The sequence below is a fragment of the Mchenga conophoros genome, linkage group LG13 (assembly GCF_057382185.1).
Source record: "Mchenga conophoros isolate Kocher_MC1m ecotype Shallow Benthic linkage group LG13, M_conophoros_male_GT1.1, whole genome shotgun sequence".
NCBI classification, from domain to species: domain Eukaryota; kingdom Metazoa; phylum Chordata; class Actinopteri; order Cichliformes; family Cichlidae; genus Mchenga; species Mchenga conophoros.
This window is the reverse complement of record NC_140538.1, coordinates 17,255,768-17,277,206: the sequence shown is the minus strand read 5'-3', so window position 1 is coordinate 17,277,206 and position 21,439 is coordinate 17,255,768. Positions and strand designations below refer to the sequence as shown.

The 21,439-nt window shown below is 41.0% G+C and overlaps 1 protein-coding gene and 1 long non-coding RNA gene across 7 annotated transcripts in view; one reads left to right on the top strand and one right to left on the bottom strand.

Moving 5' to 3' along the window:
- marchf8 (membrane-associated ring finger (C3HC4) 8) overlaps nucleotides 1-21,439 on the top strand; it is a 90,967-nt gene that overhangs the window by 49,656 nt on the left and 19,872 nt on the right. For 5 of the 6 annotated variants that reach the window (XM_085296826.1, XM_085296829.1, XM_085296831.1 and 2 more), the window contains exon 3: nucleotides 15,198-15,248. In XM_085296826.1, coding sequence (XP_085152952.1) covers nucleotides 15,198-15,248 — 51 coding nt within the window. Of the gene's footprint in view, nucleotides 1-3,135; nucleotides 3,653-15,197; nucleotides 15,249-21,439 lie in introns of those variants that run through there. The other variant, XM_085296830.1, reaches the window with a different exon arrangement.
- LOC146561082 (uncharacterized) lies at nucleotides 11,361-15,200 on the bottom strand. Its single transcript, XR_014894832.1, has 3 exons — nucleotides 15,172-15,200; nucleotides 12,961-13,053; nucleotides 11,361-11,403 (listed from the first exon to the last, which is right to left on the bottom strand). It is a non-coding gene; the product is annotated as an uncharacterized LOC146561082 (long non-coding RNA).

Below are 21,439 nucleotides of genomic sequence, written 5' to 3'. Positions count from 1 at the left end.
CTATAAAGTGTAATTATCAGCAATTTGCGATCGATATTTATTGACACCTGTGCTGAGAGATCTTCACCTCATCATGTTATGTTAATGCGTAGAGCTGCTGGCTGACTGACCAGAAAAAGCTGCACTTGCATCATCTGACAGCTGATGGTTCTTGTATTGGCTTTCTGATCTTTTCATCTTTGTCTTGCTTTTTTTCCCCTCCAAGATTAAATAATATGAGCTTGTCGTGAAACTTACAAAGATTACCGTTGCTGGAGTGACAAGACTGGCGACATTGTGATAATGTGCTGTAAATTCGATGCATCGTCTTTACCTTTAGAAACTGTGCCCCGCTGAATGGATTCAGGAGTTCATTATACAAACCTCCTCACTTGGGGAAATCCAATTTCGTAGTGTTCGTTTAGAGACTGCGGTGGTTTGTGCTTGCTCCTGTTTTGCTGGTTTGTACTTTTTATTCTGCTTTGATGTACTCGAGAGAATGTGGCATGATCAAATCTCACTTTCAGTGGAAAACTTAAAAGATTTGGTAAAGTGGGAATGCTCATTTGATATACGCGTTTAAACCACATCATAGTTTTCCTCATTATTTTGACTATAGTTGCATTATTTTGTACAATTTTTGGCCTCGTGGTATTTCACAAGAAAATGATCTAATAGGTGCCACATGATGTGGAATCATTATTTATTGTAAACCTGAGGGATACGGAGTATTTGTCTTTTTGTCTCGGAAATCTGTGTCAGCAGACCTCAAGAAAACATCAGCAGTTATAGAGGAAGTTAAACTTAGTAAGTACTGCTTACAGATTTAAGTAAAAGTCCTACTTTCAGAAGAATAATAGATGTTAATAATATACTGAAAATCACTTCTCAGAAAGTTTACCTCTTTCAGAATATCTAGCAATACTACATAGTAATTTATGTACTGCTTATTTAGTCTTTTAATATTGACTAGAGCCTGACTAATTTATCGGTGGGCTGTTATTAGATAAATTATATTATATGTATATGTATTGGCATTTATAATGAAAGATAAATGAAAATTTAAACAGTAAAGAAGAGATAGAAGAAACACCCTTTACCTATGTTATCAATGTTGTTGCATACTTTGTCCACCAGAGGGTGCTGTTGGTAACGCTAGTTTTTTGTTTTTTGAATGCCACAGAGGGCAGAAACAAGTAAACAAATAACTAAGGAATACATAGAAAATTATATTTTGTTACTAATTGTATTTTATTTCTTGTTTAATATTCAAATCTCAGAGTGTTCAAAAACGTCTTAACCTGCTAATCCCTGTAGAGGATTAAGAAGTGTAATTATTCTAATGTCTAATATCTAAAATTAATATTAATGACGGTAGAAGCAAATTATTAAAGTTCAGGTAAACTGATCTATTCTTGAGTAAATTTATTTTCCACTCAAAGTGTGATGCATGGCTGCGATGTGGCTGTTGTTGTTCAGTTGTTAAAATCTCTGTTGCGTTGACTGGGCAAAGTTCATGAGTGGGACCAGCAACTCTGCTCTAAGACTATTGCGACGCCAAAGCTGTTTAAGCAGTGTTACTCAAATAAGGTAAAGTGCCGCTTAGCTTGTTATGCAATCCAAAGGACCTGGCCTTTCTTTACATAGTACAATAAGTCTAGTGCGTCATCCGTGGTGACTGAGAAAAGGACCTTTCTTATAGCTTTGTGCAGCGCTAACTGAACCTTATATTAATGTATTAAAAACTATTACATGGGCAAAATTTTCATTTTTTTATTTTTATTTAAAAAACTGTTTAATCATTAAAGTGGAATTCAGCAGGTGGAGGAACCCTAAGACTGGTTGAAGTGGCTCATCAATGTTTAAAGAACAGAAGTGAAACCAAAAGGCTTTAAAGACGACATTTAAGTTTCAAGTTTCCAGAAAACAGAAAACTGGAAACTTTCAAGCACCAGTGATGAATACACCCGTAAGATCATTTTTTGAATGTTATTCTTTCCTCCATTTAGACTATAATTGGTTTGATGTTCGAAGCGTGTAGTGCTGGAAAACCAGAACTACACTCAAATGCATTAAACCTAAAGTAACGAGCCTGTTTTGAAAATGTGAGGAATGGAAAGTACAGACATTTGTGTTAAAACGTTACATATACCTGAAAATTCTAAGTACAGTAATGAAGTATTTGTACTTTGTTACAACACAGTTTTAGAATAATAAATGAGTTGAACGATAGAGCTCAACAAAAGCTATAAGACAAGTCAAATAATACATTATCTACATGTCTCTGTACACAGCAGATAACTTATAACGCAGCTTTAAAATCATTCATTCTCATTAAGTGGGCTCTGAGGTTGTTGAGCCTGCAAGGTACAAGTCCAGAAAAGGTCGATTTAGCAACACTTTAATCAATATTGATCCCCTGAGGGAAGGTGAGACTGTTAAGGCAGGTCAAGTTAATGTTATATGAAGCAGGGATTTATACTCCAGAGTGACCCACAGTCAAATTTTATGGGCCCTGTGGGACTTTTTGCTGTACATGCAGGATGTGATCTGCTGGTGGCAGACACGGGATGTTTGCATGCTTCAATTGCTTGCACCCCCAACACCACCACAACCACCAGTTCTGTTGTCAGTCGTGGCTGTATTTAAGGTTTAATAGGTGTTTTTATTATTATGTTTCATCCCCTTTGTCCTAGTATTTATTTGGGTGATTCTGCTATACTGTAGCTTTGTCCTTGAATGTAGCTGTGAGGATGTGTGTAATAAATTACCCTCTGTCATTTCTGCTCCACCTTGCATCCCTTGCTGCCAGCCGGGGATTGGTGGAGAGACGGCAGTAAGGCCCTCTCGGATTGGTGGACAGTGACAGTGGCTTAAAACAGGTTTGGTGGCTAACTCTTTGTCTTAAAACAGTAATGGACTGAGAAGGAGGAGGCTCTGTATGTATGTGTGTGTGTGTGTGTGTGTGTGTGTGTTTGTTGGTGTAGGACAAGCTTAAGTAGGGTTAGAGGGAGGTGCTTTTAGGTTAAGCTCAGTGTACCGAGCAGAGGGAGTCTATTTAAAGGGCACCACCCTCCCTCTCTTGAATGATTGAACAACATTTGCCCCTCCCCCCGTTGCTCATCAAGATCAGCTGGAGGAAGTGGCTCAGCCAATGGGATTACAGTATCAGATTGACTCTGTGTGTGTGTTTGTGTGTGTGGGAGAGGGCGAGCAAGCCTGGACAAGCCAGCAGCAGCAGCGTCGGTAGCAGCTCAGCCTCTGTGTTTGTATATGCATGTGTGTGCTTGTGTGTGTGTCTGTTTAAAGAAATGTAGGGCAGCCACTTATTCTCCCTCCCTCTGACGTCTCTCTCTCTATCTTTTCCTGTGTCTGTCTTTGTTTCTGCACTCTGCTGAGGTAGCTCCAGTCGCCACGGCGACGGCTGACATTGTTACTTCCGCATTGGCTCGGCTGTCTCTCCCTCTCGGTGTCTCTCTCTCTCGGTCTCAGCTCACCTCAGGGATTTATAGAGGGGGCATGCAACCTCCCTGAACGGCCATTGTCAGTGTGAGAGGGTGAGTGTGTGTGCGCGCGTGTGTGTGTGTGGGTGGATGAGCTTATGTGTGTGTGACTAAGGGTGAGGTGACTCCAGGATCCAGACATGAATTCCTGTTGGAAGATGAAGATTCAGGTACAGATTCTTCCTCTTGGTGATGTTGCTGCCGTGTGTATTTGTGTTGCTTTTGTTTGTGAGTTGTACTGATGTCATTGTTGTTCTTGTTTATTTACACTGCTGCTGCTCCCGCTCGGGGACGAATGCAGATAGATCCTGTCAGAAACGTTGCTTTCATCGTGTGTACGTCTATACAGTAAATGATCCTGTATGAGGCTTCATTCAGAGAAAAGATCGTGATAATAAACAGGAAGTGAGGCTCACTGTGGTCTCCATATCACTGCTTGCTATGCTGAGGCCTTCTTTCCACTGCAGTCGCCGAGTGATGAAAGAGTTGCCAGGAATGTGTCTCTTTACGTGCATGCGTATGTGTCAGAGAAAGGAATGAAGACTAAAATGAACAGAGACAGCCATCTATCACTGTGATGGTGGTTGTTATGGCTGTGTGTGTGTGAGAGAGTACATTACATTTGTTTTGCCCTCCTTTTGTGTCTTTTGTTTACTTTGTTCTCTCTCGCTGAGGGATCCTGTTTGCACGTTTGTATTCGGTGCATGTACCCACATGCATCTTTTTGTTTTGGGTTTTTTTTGTCTTTATAGGGGAGCCTCCGCCATCTCCTCTGCGTGAACGGTTGACCCACATTCTCTTGTACCGGTGACCTTTTGTTCAGGATGAGTAGGGGTGCGCAGACATACTGTATATAACTTCCCTCAAACTGTTTTCAGTTTGAGTGCTGTCATCGTGTTTGATAACAGGCGGCCAAAGTACAGGACACTGTAAACTAAGCCCTGTCTTTGGTCATGTGCTCTGTCATTTAACTGTAAGTGCAAAAAATAGCCTGTGCTGTTGTGAGTGTTTGCTAATAGTTAAACACAGTTGCTCCAGATAAACGCACAAGGTCTCAGCGGCAGAGAAGTCTGACATCTAAATATGTATTTTCCCTGTTAGTCAGTGGCTTGGCATATCACATCATCGACTGATGCACCAAATCGCAAAGCTTTGTGTCAAATCGCCAGCTGGTAACGGGGGTGATGGGGAGATTAGTGCAGTCACATGTCATGGCAGGGCTTAAAACCTGCTCTAGAGGGGAGATGAAGGGAGAAATCAGGAAGAGGAGCCAAGAAGGTGATGAGGCCGAGAAAGGAGAGGATAGTGATGCACAGGCTGCAGGAGTTTCAGGGTACCTTCCCAGTGCTCTTTTGACAATTTATTTTGCGAAGTATTTTGCACCAGGATCTGTGTTTGCTGCTTTCTTTTCCACTTCTGCTTCTTGTTTCCCCTTAAAAAAGTCTCCTTTTTGAAAACCCACAAGTGCGGTTTTAATATTCGGCAGAACTGAGAGCTGCGCGTTTATGCCATTGTTACTCTTCACGCTACATACTAAAAGATTTTCCCAAAAAAAAGGGGGTGCTAAAGCTTCTCTGAGCAGCTGCTAAATGCTGCCAGCTATAAAGAAAAGACGTGTTTGAACTTCATGTTGGCCTCTCTTTCCGGTTTTTGGTTGTTGTTTGTTGTTTTTTTTTAAACTGAGTGCCAGTAATAGAGTCTGCGAGTTCCCTTTTGAAACTGAAAGTTCACTGATGTGATGACTCACGGTCAGCATTTCTCTCCTTCCTCTCCTGCTTGTCTCTGTGAGCCTGCCAGTGTAATGATTTTATCACAAGGGGACCAAGGGTTCAAACACTAATAATGCAGCTAGTTAGGAGGCACTCCGCTGAACTAATTATCTGTAGCTTGACTTTTTCACGCAAGTTATAAATAATGACTTGTGTCATGTAGGAGAGTGCACGCCCAAGTGCAGCTAATGAGGAAATGTGGCTTTCATGTAGAGTGACAAAAATATTTCACCGTATCTTTGGACCTTTTGATGCTTTCTCAGAGCAGTCGGGCCCGGGTCATACATCGCTTTCACTTTGTCATGCAGCTACTATAGAACCAACTTGTGGTGCTTCATTGTTGGTGAATTTTATATTGACTATAGAATAGGCCACCGTCCATGCAGTACTGCATTGCATGTGATGGTCACTGTCTCTCATGCTTGGACATATTGATATAATTATGCTTAAGATGAAAGAAGGTGGGGGACAGACAGAACAAAAGAGGCGGAAGAAGGGAAAACCACAAGCTCACGTACGTCTGATGAGAGCTCAGACATAACGCACACAGAGGCGTGAAAGCTGTCGATTAATGCACAGATACAGTCTGTGGAGTGGGGGGTTTGTCTCCTTCTCATGACGTCTCCACAGTGTTTTGTTTTTTTAAACGCCTACACGAGTGCATAGAGACACACACTGATGCTGAGCAACGACACTTTAGGGCTGCCATTTGATTAATCATTTCCTCCTCTCTACAGAAAAGACTGCAGCATCCAATTTAAGGATAGATCTTGGAGAAAGCTGCACCTAAAAATCTGTAATTTGTTCAATTTGCCACCTATTTTTCTAAAGTGCATGACCTCCTTTGTATATCATGCCTCTTTCCCCCTCCTGGACACAGTTATTGTAGGTTTGCTGGAACTTCTGTGGTCAGCCGAGCTCTCCATTAATGGTTGGTACTGCGCATAGTTGTGTTCGCTCATCTGGTTCTGCTCTCCTGCACAGCTGCCCCCTCAGAGTCAGCCTGTATTTCCCTTTTAAGTGGCCACTGGACTCTGACAGGACAGGAAACCATATGAAAGCCAGCTTCCTCCCTCGATGGCACTCTTTCTTGTGGATACTTGATATTGTGATGACGTGTGACTACAATCTCAACAACAGAGGAGCGAATGAGAGCGGTGTTTACTCGGATATCCCTTTATCTCCAGTCTGTCCTGTGCGCACACTTGTGCGCCCCAGCTGTACTTCCAGGCTACGAGTGTCTTGATAATGGAATCTTTGACATTGATGGCATTTGATTTATGTGATTTTTATGTGATCTCGTTTTATTATTTGCGTTCGGAAAGAAGATCTTGTGCCTTTTTGTCTGCAGCTTGTGCGTTCAAAAACAAAAGAAGAAAGCACCACCATGATTCAACTAAAAACTGTGTGTGTGCTCATGTGTGTACATGCGTGTGCGCGTGTGTGCATTTGTGCCTTTAGTCTGCAAAACTTTACTTCCTCAGAAGTCACTTTCATAACCTATTTTTTAAACCTTAGTCTTCATTGAAGGAGGAACCTACGATGCAGATGTTCATGTGATTGAATCCTGTTTTGCTTAAAACCAGAACACAAAAAATGCTACAAGTAGTACAAAAAATATATAAAAATAACATATAATATTACTGTCACTCATGTTGATGTTTAACTTTATTGTGTCGGGGTTTTGTTTGTGTGTGTGCACACTCAAATGCACACTCAAAGTAGGAATGAAAGGAGGTAGAGCGGCTGTATCCCAAAGTGCTGTCGTGCTAATATGTAATATTATCATTATGTCAATAATTGTATTTTAAAAGATAATTATAATCAGCAATGGGATATCACATTGTTAAAGGCAAAGTGAAATCTGTAACAAGAACAGCAAACAAACCTGAAAGTCCATGAAAGTGTCATGGAAGCACAACTTTCCATGATAAAAATTTAAGATTCGGAATTCTAGTGCAGTAAATGTGTAAAATTAGGGTTTTTTCTGCAGATGAAATATAAAGTGCTGTTTTCAGTTGTTCTGGGTGATCAGAGTACATGTGTGGGTGTACGCTGCAGGAGCTTTAACAGCCTGGTCATGTTTTCAGCCTTCTCTGCAAGTATGCAACGTACAGAAGACTTAAATGTGAAAATTGAATAGTAACACATTTTGTGTGAATTGTGTGGGTAATGTAAGTGTGCATGCACACAGCTTTTATTTAATTTCGTCTGTTTATGCTAATTCTTTTTTTGCCTTCTTAAATCCATAACACCCACCAGGGTTTATCTGCTAAAACACAAACAAATACACCATTTCAGATTTTGACCCTTGAGATTAAAGACTTTAAGGATTATTTACAGTATTGAACTGGTCAAATAATGTGGTTGTAGGAAGGCAACATTGTAATGGATTGGATTCTGAATGGAGTATGTTCTGCCATGTGTTGAATTACTTTAAAGGAATTTATATTCATGCACCTTTTTGTACTAATGGAACTCTCTGAAGGCTGTAGAGTGCTGATGGAGAAGTATAAAAAAGGTCACTGTGTCTTTGTGGAATTAACGAAAGTGTTTGATAGGAGAGCCAAGAGAGGAACCGTGTCACTTTATGAGGAAGTCTGGAGTGGATGTGTGTGAGGGCTGTGCAGGAGAAGTGACAGGTGGAAGGGTCTGAGGGAGGGGTGGGATTACATCAGAGCCGCTTCCTGTTTGGAGTGATGGTGGACAAGTTGACAGATGAGGTCAGCCAGGACTCTCTGTGGATTATGATGTTTGCAGATGACGTTGTGATCTATAGTGAGAGTAGGGAGCAGGTGGAAGAGAGTCTGGAGAGAAGAGGAACGAAAGTCGGTAGAAGCAAGACAGAAAACAGGTGCATGAATGAGAGGGAGACAGGTGTAACAGTGAGTAGAGGTAGTGAAAGCAGATGAGTTTAAATACCTGGGGTCAGCCATCCAAAGCAGCGGACAGGTGAAGAAGAAAGTGCAGTCAGGGTGGAGTGGGTCGAAATGAGTGTCAGGGGTTATTTGTGACAGAAGCATCCCAGCAAGGGTGAGAGGGAAGGTCTACAAGATTAGCAGTAGTCCTATTACCAGTGAGACCTGTTATGATGTAGCATGGAGACAATGGTACTAACAAAAAGACAAATTGGGATTTAGCTTTTGGAGACAGACTCAAATGGGCTTTAAAGTAACTGCAGTTTGGGGCAAATCAATAGGTTTCCAGTTGGTTGTAGGTATTGTTTGTTTGCTGCAGAGGGGGGAACACACAGCATGCACAGGGAAAAGTCAAAGCTATGACTTGCAGCGCTGTGGTTGTTTAAGCTTTCAGAGGCGTAGCTGAGTTGTGGGTCATTCAGCTGTGGTGATTAGCGAATGATACATCTTGTATTGAATCGAAGAGTTCAGCAGCCTGCAGAGGTCGTGTAGAGTTGTAATGAATTTACAGAGAATGAACGAGAGAGGAAGAAAAAAAACGCCACACATGCACACACACACGTACATCTGTCCATTAATTTTGCTGATTTAATTCCTTCGACAGTCACCTTATTACCACTGTCTGATAGCAATCATTCATTTGCCTCCTCTGCTTCTTACTTTTTATGTCTTTTCCTCCTCCTCCCCCCTCATCTTGTTACAATGTCAGCAATTTGTAGCAGGAGATGATAAAGAGGTACTACAACTCTTTATTGTTACGTTGGCAAAAAGAAAGCTGCTTTATTTGCACAGGGCAGAGAGAGCTAACCCTTCTTTGTTTGAGATGTTTTGTATTTACAAGTCATTTTTGAACAAAGGTGGGTTTTTTTGACTGGGCCCATTTCTCAAGGTGACTATTAAAATGCCCCACATCCATTTTTACTCTTCCCAATTATCCTTCAACTGACACCCTAATGAAGGTGTTTATTCCCCCCTCCCTGAAAACCCCCCATTGTGATTCTGTTGTTGAACCTGATCATTTGTCATTATAGTCGTCTTTGTTCTGTTTTTGTCTCTAAGGAAGTTGAAAGCGTTGAAAGCTGGAAATGATTAAACTATTCCAGGCAGGAGATGTTGCTGGTAATGATGATGAACGGTTTATTTTGCTCTGATAATAGAAGTTGAATGACTTACTGTGAGTAAGCAACACCAGTGTTTCCTTTTTCTGAAGAAAGACGTAAAATAAATTCTAGTGCCTTTGCCAAACGTGAGCCGTCATTACTATCGTGCTTTCCATGGATCAGAGATGCAGCATGTCCAGGCATGTCCTCTGTGAACCGTTGAAAGAATCTTAAGTGGGTGAAATCAAACGTTTGAGAGGGCAACAACAAATAATACACACAGACTGAGAAGAGTGAATTGTACTTTCACATTGATTTGCAGTGAAAAAGTGTTAAAAATCATCCTAAATAAAAGAAGCAGCATTTTTTCAGCACTTAAAAAAGTACCTTCTTTTATTTATTTATTTTCGAAGTATTTTAAAATGTGCAAAAGTGTGGGATGGCAAACTTGACAAGCAGCTCTCACTGGTGACCTCGTGTGTTAAACCCTGCTTCATGTCGATACTGAGACTGATGCAGCTGCTGGTTCAGGCAAAGAGCAGATGGTGCTTTAAACAGTCCTGCTGACTGTAAGTCTCAGGTTTGTATTCTGAGAAGCTGTTGACCTCAAACACAAGACCTATCTTTATTCTGGTGCGACAATGGCGAGAAATGATGCGGAAAGCGGACGGAAGCAGCTGTTAGCAAGATTAACTTCTCTAAAACAGCATTTCAGTAGAAAATCAGACATTTACTGGAGGGCTGTTTGGACAGTTTTGCTCTTACCACTATCCGTCCTCCAACAGCACACGATTCAAAGCTTTTTACATTTATTCCATCCACATTTAATTATTCTCTGGTTGTGCATCAGTAATGAAAGTTTGGGTTAAACAAGACATTAAAAGGCATCATCTTGAATTTGGAAAAACTGGGATAGATGCTTGAAAATGAGTTAGCTGCAGGCTCTCAAAAACTGACTTTTGTAAAAACTGGCTGCAAGTTGTTGCTGATGTTTCTAATCGACAATTTGGTTCATTTCTAGGTTTTAAGTATAGATCGCAATTTCAGTTTCAAAACCTGTAATGTGATTAACGAGGCTAAATGTTTCATATTACGTTTGTTTGCCCTACTAAAAAATAGAGGTATATAATGATGATCTAAACAAATTGTTGATGAGTGATTTTTTTATTTTTTTTTATTGGTGGAAAACTGAACAAAGAAACAATCTTTGACAAGTTCAAATGGCTTCTGGTGATGAAAGGAACTTGGAGAGAGTCTGGGTTAAATTCACAAGTCTTATCATCTTGAGATTCTTCCATAAAAGTGAGCTGAGCCCTTCTCTCTGTGGGCTAAGAACAGACCCTTGAAAAACACAGTGATCCCCCCGAATATGACCTCTCCTCCTCTGTACTCTCTTAAGCTTCTTCTATTACAAGCCAGAGTCTTCAGAGTCCAGTATGAAAGTTGTGTTATCAAAGACTGGAGCTGCTAACAGACCCACAGAGGAGGTGGAGAAGGACAGGCACAGTGGACTGTGAAACCTGAGCTCTCCTTTATCAGAATTATGCATGAGCTTAGAGAAGCAGACCCTTTATAGTCTACAGACGTGGCAGTGAAGGTGACTCGCAGACCTTGTACTGTAGGAAAGACAGTTAGGCAGTGCGGGGTTTTAACTGTAACCTGTGCTTAAACGAGACGACAAATGAAGATGTATTTCCCGTCTCTTCTTTTGTCATCTGTATTCAGCTTGTCTGCTCTAATCACTGCTGTCTATAAAAGCCATGAGTCCATTTGTGGCCTTGTTATTTCCAGAACCCCTCAGTCTGGGGATGTGCTCTTGTTATCGCTTTCTCCTGCTTTTTTTTAACCAAGAAGGAAGGATTAAGGGCAAGGATCATCAATTTGTTCTTTTAGTCTGCTGTTCCCTTTATCCCTCGCTGTCATCTCCTGGAAGGAAAAAATGAATTTTTATGCTCCTCGACTATTTGACAATTGATTTGCTGAACAAATTGCGCCCATTGAGAGCTGTATTTGCCATTTTGTGCCATTGTGTTGAATGCACTGAAGAAGTAATGACATGGAAATGGGGAGGAACTGCTTCACCTTAATCCACTAGCACAGCAAGAGACCATCTTGGTTCTTCATGCATTTAGATCTGCAAAAGTACATTTTTGTAATTAGATGTTTTTTCATTTTTCACCATGTTTTCATGTAATCGCTGCACTTTTTGTTGTGTGTCAAGTGCTTCAAGTTATGTGGCAATATAAAACAGGAAGTGCATCATACTGGAGGAGTTCCCATTTAAACTTGAGATAAAAGCATTTTGAGATTGGAGATAATCACCGCAACTTTGACGCTTGAGTCAACAAACAATGACACGAGATGTCAACGCTGCCTCCTCTTCAGTTGCGTTCACTGCTGCTGCAGCACTTTGCTCCACAAAAGACCACAAGACAGTAGGACAATACTTTAAAGGTCAGGAATTTTTACACCTGCATATGAGTGCATTGTCCAAACTCTACTAGTTAAGAGATTTTAATCACATAGTTTTAGCTAAGAAACGATATCCAAGTTGCCACATAAACATGGAAAATACGGGAGAAGGAAAGGAAGGTCTGCGTTAGGTGGTGGGTGTGTTGCAAGTATCCTTCGTGTTTTATCTTATGTTTACATGAACGGAAATATAAGGAGGCGGGGAGATGCAGCAAGTGATTGAGACTCGGGACATACAACGGTCCTCAGTCACTATGGCAACTAGTCACAGCTAGGACACGTCAAGCACTTAAGTAATTAGAAACTGTAACATATTGTAGAGTCTGTTAGTGGTGCGGTGTGGGTGTAGGCTTGTTTTGGCAAAAAATGGTGGAGATAACACTTCGGCTGCTGATACTTATTAGCAAAATAAAAGTTCCCAGTGTTTATATCTCCAAAAACAAATACTGCTTTTCTGTGTGTAGGAAAATGGGAAGGCACTCCCAAAAGGCCCTGGGGCCTAAATACACTCAAAAATACACCATGTTCTTTAACCTCCTAAGACCCGAACTCTTCCACAGCATGCATTTTTAATTTCTCTTTGATATTTGGGCTGATTGGGGCCCGATGAATGTAAAAACAAATAATTTTTTACCTTATTTTTGTTTTTAAGAAAAATGAGAGCTACATATGAAGACATTCGTTTAAAATGTTGATAGAACAGTAGCAGTATAATGTCCTCGTAAGTGGATATCAGGCCCATGTAGAGCAAAATTGAGTATTTTAGTCTAAATAACCCAAAATGTGATGTCCACATATGTGGACGCCAGGTCCTATGAGGTTAAATTAGTGGGAGAAAAATCCACCAAATGAATAGTAAAAATTAAATTTTAGGTGTAGCGCTTTTCTCTTGTCACTCTAATTTTAAGGGTCCCCTGACTGATGCTACCTTGCTGTTTAATGCCTTAAACAGCAAGAAAGTGGTTGTTGTAAATTATTTGATGTGATTACTTTCTGGCTTTTTTTTTCTTTGGATCTCCCTCTCTCTCAAAGAAAATCCTCCAAACTTAACTTTTGTTCTTAAAACAAACTCTTAAAGAATTGAACAAGAGTGCTACTGAGAAGGAAATCGACTTGAAACAAGTAGAAATTTTTTCACTTAAGCAAACATAAGCACAAAACATACTTGGTAAGAAGGTGAATAAAGCAGTATTAAATGTCAGGGATGATTGGTACTCACAGGAGAGTGAGTGGATTGTCAGCTAACCGCAGATATGGTGGTTTGATTCATGTTGTCTCCACATGCCGAAGTGTCTTTGAGCGAATCCGAATCCTATAAATAGATTAATGAGAAAAGCTCTCTGAAGTCATCTGTAAAGCAACACATTTTAAAATGTGTTCTATAAGTGCAGGAGAGTTAAGAGTTAACAGTTTATCTAATTAACTCATTGACACATTACATTTTGGTCACGTTGCACTAATCACCACTGGGGATCGGCTTGTTTAAGGGTCTCTGAGCGCACAATGTGTGGTCTACAGCGTGCAGGAAGAGGAGGCAGAATTCAGCGGGGGCTAATATAGCCAATTTTTACGCCTCAACAGTTTAATCGGGCCGTACTTTCATGTCTTCATAAATTTGAAAAACTCTCCCCACAGAGCTGGTTTCTCTTTGCAAAGATTTGTTTGTGTCCAACTCATACACAGCCCTGTCAGACCTGGTGTGAACTTGGATGTTATGTAACTATGATTGATTACTCATTAAGGAACCATGCCCAGCCTTAATAACAGCACTGAATGCAGCACAGCGCCCCAGCGGCTGTTTGTCTCGGTCTCTGATGCAAGCCGAGAACACTTAGTGCGACTCGAGGATCATTATAAAACTTGACTATGCTGAACGCTGGAAATATTTGCCTGTTTTTGCTCGCTGGGTAATGATACAAATATTGTGACTGAATTTGATTTGGAGTTTGGATGGGTGCGTTATACAATCGGCTTGTCCTCCTTTTGTCTTGTGCCAGAGAAACTAGATTTACCAACTTAAAATGCCAAACAGCACATGCTTGCAGGCCCTTGAGATACTAAGAAATGTAGTGCATTACACTGAGAAGGACCAAGAATCGGGCCTAGTTGAGCCTTCCGTATTTGAGTTTTTTCATTTATTTTATCATACATTTGGGGGGGGGTTATTTTCAAGACGCCCTAGCAGCAGCATGCCTGTAGAAACGGTAGTGTTGTTCTGTTGGTCTGCTGCGTTCACCCAGATTGAACAACAGTCATGTTACAGAGCTTTTTGAAAAATTTCTTTATGTAGTCATCTGAAAAAACAAGTACACCCCATGATTCAGTGGCCTGTGCAACCACCTTTACCAATAATAATAATAACAATAATCTTCTGGCTTCTGGCTCACTGTTCTCTTCCATGTTGGTTCAGCTCCTTAAGATTTGCAGGTACAGCTCTCTCTCTTTAGAGCTCTCTTAAGGTCCCACCACAATATTTTAATGAGGTTGAGATCTGGACTTACTGGATCTGTGCAGCACTGCTTCTTTTATTTTTCAGTCGTGCTGTAGTAGATTTGCTGCTGCTTTCCTGTTTGACCCAATTTTGGCCAAGTTTAGCTGCCGGACAGATGGCCTCACATTTGACTCTAGAATAGTTTGGTTTATAGAGAAGTTCATGGTGACCCGGGGGCCTTCCAGTCCCCAGGTCACATTCAACATGTTGCTATGATGTCTTTGGTCATGGTGCTGTGCATTACGCCTAAATATTTCTACTTTGGTTTTGGTTTTTGTCCAAAGGACATTGTTCCAGAAATCTTGTGGTTTGTTCAGGTGCAGTTTTGCAAACCTACACCATGCTGCTATGTTCTTTTTAGAGAGAAGAGGCTTTAAACATGCAAAACCTTCCAAACAAGTTATACTTTGATTTTTTTTCTTATTGTACTGTCATGAACATAACATTTAACATTTAGCTCTTTGGGATTTTTGCGATTTCTCTTAATGCTGTGTAGTCTGACAATTGGGAGAATTTGCTGGAATGTTCACTAGGAAACTTCTGAACTTCTGCACTTTTGGAGGAATTCAGAACTGATTATCACATGCAGTTAGTTAGCAGCACCTAGCTGCTACATACCCTCTTAATTCCTATGGAAGCAGTAATGATGGACTTAGCATTTCAGCCCTATGTATCCTTTGAAAACTTTTTAGTTAACAATATTCGGATACCTTCAGGTTTTATGCTGAACGACGTGCTTAGTACAAATTGTCAAAGGTTAGCATACTAAGCTAACCCAGTGAGCAGTGTAAATATTGCTAATGCTAACATTACCATGATAATGCTATCATTTCACATATTTCTGTCAGGCAGCTTTTCACTTTGTTGTCTGATTTTAGTATGTAGAGTGCATGCATGGACTGGATGGCATTTTTGTGTTTCTGAATGTTTTTCACTTACTGGAGCTGTCGTTCTATCTTTTACAGAATGAAAAGCCTCTGGGTCCTTCAGCAAGCCGGTCCAGCAATATATCAAAGGTGAGCAAAGCACATACAAATGAGAAAAATTTGAATAGAAGATGTACAGCCTGGGTCCATCACAGAGAAAAGGGAGCACACTTGTAGACAAGAAGATGACAGTGAGGTGAGCTGTATTTGAAGGTGGAGATTGACAGAGTAGGTAGACATGCACAGGAGTGTAAGCAGCTGATAGATGACCTGCCTCGTTCTCATCACATCGCCATAATCAGAGCCACCTTTCTGATCGACCTCTGAGACTTCTGTCTTTCTACGTTTTCTCTCTTTCCTTTTATGCTTCATGGCTCCCATAGGTAAAGCTACAGCCTGCATTGAAAATGTCTTTTTGTCCCCTCATGAGCCTCTTAGAGGATAAAACCTTTACTTGTGCTAATAGATGTCTGGGTCATTCTGTCACCATGGGAAGGCTCCAGCAATAACATTTGATCCATGAGCTGCTCGCTCTTTAAACATGAGCAAGATGAGAGGTATTGCACCCGAGAGACAAATGCACTGATCGTTTGCAGGATAACGATTATAGTAACAAAAATACAGTTTTTCTAAGGCAGTGTGCCACTCCATGTCTGCAGGGGAACAACTGGCTGACATTTACAAAAATATGCCCATTTGATGGCAAATAAATCTGTTATATGTGCCATACCTTGTAGACATTCAACATATCATGTGTAACTTGATATAAAATATATATTAATGCCACGTTTTTTAGCAGTACAACAGACCATTGATAATCCGTGTAAAGGGAAATGTATTTTTACACCAAGAAGCCAATTTGCACCCTAGCCTTAGTTACAATGACTTCTTGCTCTCTAGTTAAATCCGGGAGGTCCAGACTTTATAGCGCGCTACAGTTGATTGTTATATCAGTGCAGCGGCAGTGAGTACAAAGTCTGTGAACGTTGTACCTAGAGTATGTGCAAACAAAACTTTTTGCAATCCTCAAAGCAAAAACTATAAAGTTATATAATCATATAATAATTTTGATCTGGGTGTTTTCATGTGTGATAAGTTTTTAATCTTCCCATGACTTTTCATAGCTTCTAAGTTACGATACTAAGACTGGCACCACTTTGCCTAGAAACAAGCAGTAAATGGGAAATGCACTTAATTACTCTAGGAGGACAGGGTTACACCACTCTCCTGTCTGCTCTTTAAATATGTCGCTCCAGCCAGCTGTTAGGAAACAACCTGAGTGGTGTTCATCTCATCTTACACTTGAGAAACAGGTTATTTCTTCAGTGGAGTGTAATTATTTTATTCAGTGTCTGTGGAGAGAGAGCAGTGTCACTCGCGTTCTACACAAATCTCATTCATAAATGGAGGGGTGGATTTCATCAGGTTGCAGACGCAGTCCATTGTCATTGAATGTCCTATATAGATCCCCATTCCTCTGACAAATGTGTTTGTAATGAAATGATAGACATAAAGTCTGAATAAAGCTCTTAACTTTGACAGATTTAATTAATAATCACCGGTCTGTCTGGCAGCTGGTGTTTCCTACTCGCTCCTAAAGGGAAATGCATTTGACTGGCAGGTATTAAGTTGGTATAAATTGTTCTCTGGATGGAAAAGCCTGCTGGGAGTCTTCAGAGTTGGAGAGCGAGTCAGATTATGACTGTAAAGGTTGCCCGGTTGAGTCGGTGGACCGTTTTGAGAATCGCAGACAAAGAAATGGTGCAATAATCTTTTGACAGAGACTCCAAGTGAGAAGATTTAGCAGTGGATTATTGTAGGTGGGTAATGTGTTTTCACTAAGACGGCATCTCCCTGAGACCACTTTCCCTAGAAGCTGCTTGAAGACGATGATTTTATGCATATATGCAGTGTATTTACAAGTTTCCACGCTTTGCAGTTATGACAGCATGAGATGAAAGATGTTCATATTTGCAGCAGTGACTCGAATGTTCCTCTTTGCAGAAAAAATATCAAATGTAGGTCAAGTTAATTTATGTTTGTAAAGCTGAATCTTGGTGAAATGTACATCTGATAAGAGTCACCTTATTTACTGCTGAAGGGGTCTTTGTTTTGTTTTGGGGTTTTTTTGGGGGGGTCTTCACTGACACTTGATTGTTTTCATTCATTTGCACATGAGCTCCGGCCACATTCAGAATAAGGACGCCAAAACAAATGTTGAACGGCTTCGCGTGGCATGGATTCAAGCCGAATCGCATCAGCTCCAGTCAGACCAAATCAAAAATGAATGCGCTCGTATTCGATTGTTGACCTACTTAAAAGATTTCTCTCTGTATAAATAACCGCAGCATCGGCCTGAGAGGAATATTTCATAACATCCCCAGCTCGACACAGTCATACAGCCAGAATAATCCGAATGCTACAACATCTAAAGCATTCGTTCATTTTTTTAAAGCACCTGCTCTCGTTTTACACGGATAACCTGGCAGGGATGCGTTTGGCCTTTTTGGCTTTCCCAGTATTTATTTATTTATTTATTGCTGTTTTCTTTAATCGAACAGCTTTTCTGAAGATGACTCAGAAATAAATCTTATTTCTAGCTATCCTGTTGCTCCCCCTAGAATACCTGTCACAAGGAATACACACACCGGGAGAGAGAGATTTATACGATGACAGGAAAACAAGCAGCCAAATATGGCCGGGGGCTCATTTGTTTCATAAAGGTGATATTGCCTCCATCAGTGAACTTGTCATTGAGGGGCGCTGAGCTGTGTGGTCGTGGATATGAAGGTATACGCGTATCCACGACCATAAACTCATCATCTCACTTGTCCCCGGTGCTTGTTTGTTCATTGAGTCCTTTCTTCCATCAAGCCGAGCCTGAGAATCGTGAAAGAAAGGCAGTGTTGAGGGGAGATAATCAACATTTCTTTGTTAAATTTAACCATTATCGGTGATAAACTTGTCTGAAAAAACACGGGCTTTTCTGATGTAGGCTGAGGATTGCCTCCTGATTTGGCGTGAGTTGATTTTTCCACTCAGTGAGGTCAGGAGGCTTAGCTGTAGCCCTTTCTCTCTTTAGCACAGTGCCAGGGTGCTGTGTGATGCCTCCTACACTGTTTGGGAAGGAATTATAGTATTACAGTCCTCATAAAGACACAAAGCAGCGACTCACAGCTCAGTGGGCTGCCGCTTATAGTCGGCCAAACATCTGGTGGTGCTCTAGAATTCAAGCTGCTGCAGTTTTTGAGTTTTAGGCTCTGCAGCTGCAACATCCAACCTGAATCTGCACCTCTGATCACTAGAAGAGCCTCTCTGTTGGTCTGTTCAGCTTGGCAGACCACAAAGTCAAAACAAGGCACTGAGCCAAGCTACTATTTTGATAAAAATGAGCACATAGTTTTTGTGTTCAATCTGGCACATTACTTATTTCTGAGCGTTTCTGCTGAAGCAGGGCCTGGTCCCTGAAAAATGACTGAATGCTGTAAAATGACACCTGTGGAGGGTGGGCACAAATAATATAAACAGCAATGGAAATGAACTTTATCTGAGAGGCTGTCACAGAAGTGGCTCATGTTGTCTGCTGTTTAGATCTCCTGCTATCATAATTTCTATGATGGTTTAGTCTTCAGCTTTTTTTCTTTCTAGTTAACTGAATCTTGCTTGTTTTTGGTTTGGGTGTTTTTGGCCTGAAAAATAAATATAAATTAATGCAAAGACTGTTTGATGATGATAATTTATATCTGTTAGCTCTCAGGCTACGTACAGAGAAGGATTATAGGAACTCAACCAAAACAGAAGCTATGGAAATGCACTTGCATACAGTCCAAAAAACCAACAGCATGTCGAACGGCAGTGATGGAGGCATGCGTAGGTCGAATGCTCAAAGAGAATTTATCAGCGAGATGGGATATGCTTAAAAAAACATCCATCAAGATTTTAAAAAAAAAACGCACAGATGAGAAGGAAAAAAACAACAGAAGTTTTCGTCTGACAGAAAGCCGATGCACAAACATGAAGCTGCATTACTAGTTGATCTACATATTTCCACACACTGTGTAGATGTCACGTTACATGTGCTTCACTGCCACAAACCACGTCAGGAAGCTTTAGTCTGCATGGAAAACCCGGCGCTCTTAGAGTTCCTTGTGCTTCAGAAGCTGGAACAAAAAATGTTGAGCAGTTTTGTTTAAAAAACATGTTTACGTTGTCATCTAGACATGGCACGGTTGTGAAAACGTTTTGGCAGGTACTTTCACACAGCCACACTAAAGAAGTACACACTAAGGAGCCCAAAGTGCAGGTTTATTAGTCAAAAACATTATTTAGGGAAAATTGGTCTCAAAAGTCATTAGACAGCTGCGTTAGCAGAATTTATCAGTATTAGTTAGCATAATTATTTTGACATTTAGGTCACAATTATGGCTTGAAACAGAAGTATTTGACTTCTTAGTGTCATAAATTAAACTAGCATCGATGTGAGGTCTGCCTGATGGTCTAACGTGGAAACAAGAGTGCGACTGGTTGAGGTTCTTGGTTCAAGCTGTGTATGATGTCCTAGTCAGTCCAGCAAACCTCCATGTCTGCAGCAGGAGTGAGACACCTTCCAGTCCCCTTTGCTTTGGAAAGAACTCCTTCCTGGACACCTTGCCTTTGGAGATGGACACTATTGTTCATCATGACCACTAATAGTGTACCCATAGCCCTCATGGGCCACCATTAGCCAAAGACCAAAGGGCTGGAGAGAAACCTCATCTACAGTTTGAAGTTTTATTTGGCCTCTTCAGCACTGCCAGTGACTGGCATGTGGTATTGAGCAGGCTGGAACTGGCAGAGAGGCCGTGTGCCGAATACCAGAAGTGAGCCATCCTAAAGGCAAAGCTGCTGAAGGAGGTAGGATTTGCTCTGCAAAGCTTTTGCATTGCTGAGCATCGTCGGACAGGATTAGAGGAAGTCAATTAGATGAGCTACTGAAGCCTCAGAGAAAGAAACAAGGTGGCTTTGGATTAAGAAGGCAGATCCCTGGATAATTGCTACTGGGGTCTGATCAACCGGGACTGGGTTGCCGGGGAGATGGTGTCTGATGTTGACAGTAAACGCCTCATCATCCCAGGTTAGATCACTGAGGATGCTTCTGTTGCTCACTGCAGTAAATCTACTTTCAACTGGTACAGCATTAATACGGCACGAGATGATAACTGTGGTGTGAGTGAGTGGGTAGTTTCTCCTTCATCACAAGTCATTGATAGTAAACAAAGGCAGGGATGGTGATATTCAATTTAAAACGGAGTGTATTCTCTCGTTTTCAGAGCTTGGTGCTGCCACTTTGAAGCCTGTCCAAGACTTGAATAAACTGCACTGATTGCCATTTTTTTGCAAGCTCACATGAGGGCCCATTGAAACAGATGGATAGGCAAGATTTAAGATAGTCTCGAGTGCCAGAAAAATGATTGGCCAATCAAGTCCATCAGCTTTCCTGCTGCCTCCTGCATAACCTGCTGCTACCAAATCACCCTTATTAAAGCTCTAATGAGTTTGTAGCTTCTCAAAAAAATAAAAATAACACCAAATCTGACAGCATTAGATTTTAGGGAGGATTGCTTTGGCGTCATACTTTGGTGATTATTTAGTATGCGTGTGTATGATTAATGTAACTAGGCTACTCATCTCGTGTTTGAGGTTTCTTATATCTGATGGTGGTGGTTGGATACGCAAGCATTTGCGGCACAGCACAAACCCATCAGCGTATTCAGCTTTGTGGGTATCAGCGCACTGCATGTAATGACACATAAGTGTATTGTATATTGCTGGGATATAAATTGCACAGCTGGAGGCCCCACTTTATATTAGCAGCATGACCTTGCAACAGCCACGAAGAAGCGAGTGAGTGAGCCAGAGAAAACTATAGAAGTATAAACTGCGGTCGTTGTAGATGGATTAAAGAAGCTCTTGATTAAAAATGGATTTTATCAAATGTTTGCGCAGGGCTGCATGAGAACGTATCTCAGCTGTAATATTCATCAGTTTTATGATTAACCTCCACGAAGGTTATAAACAAAAGCCGAGGCCGAGTTAATCACCTGCTGGCTGCAGCTTCACGTATAACGCGCAGACCTTTTATAATTGTATCGATCTTCTCATCTGAACCACGGGCAAAAAAGATAATAAACTTATTTTCCAAAATGTCAAACACTTTCGGTAAAGTTCATTTTTGTCCTGGGAAATCAAAGTTTGACAAAACATTTCAAGTTTAACTGGTCTGAACTGCATATTGTGCGTCA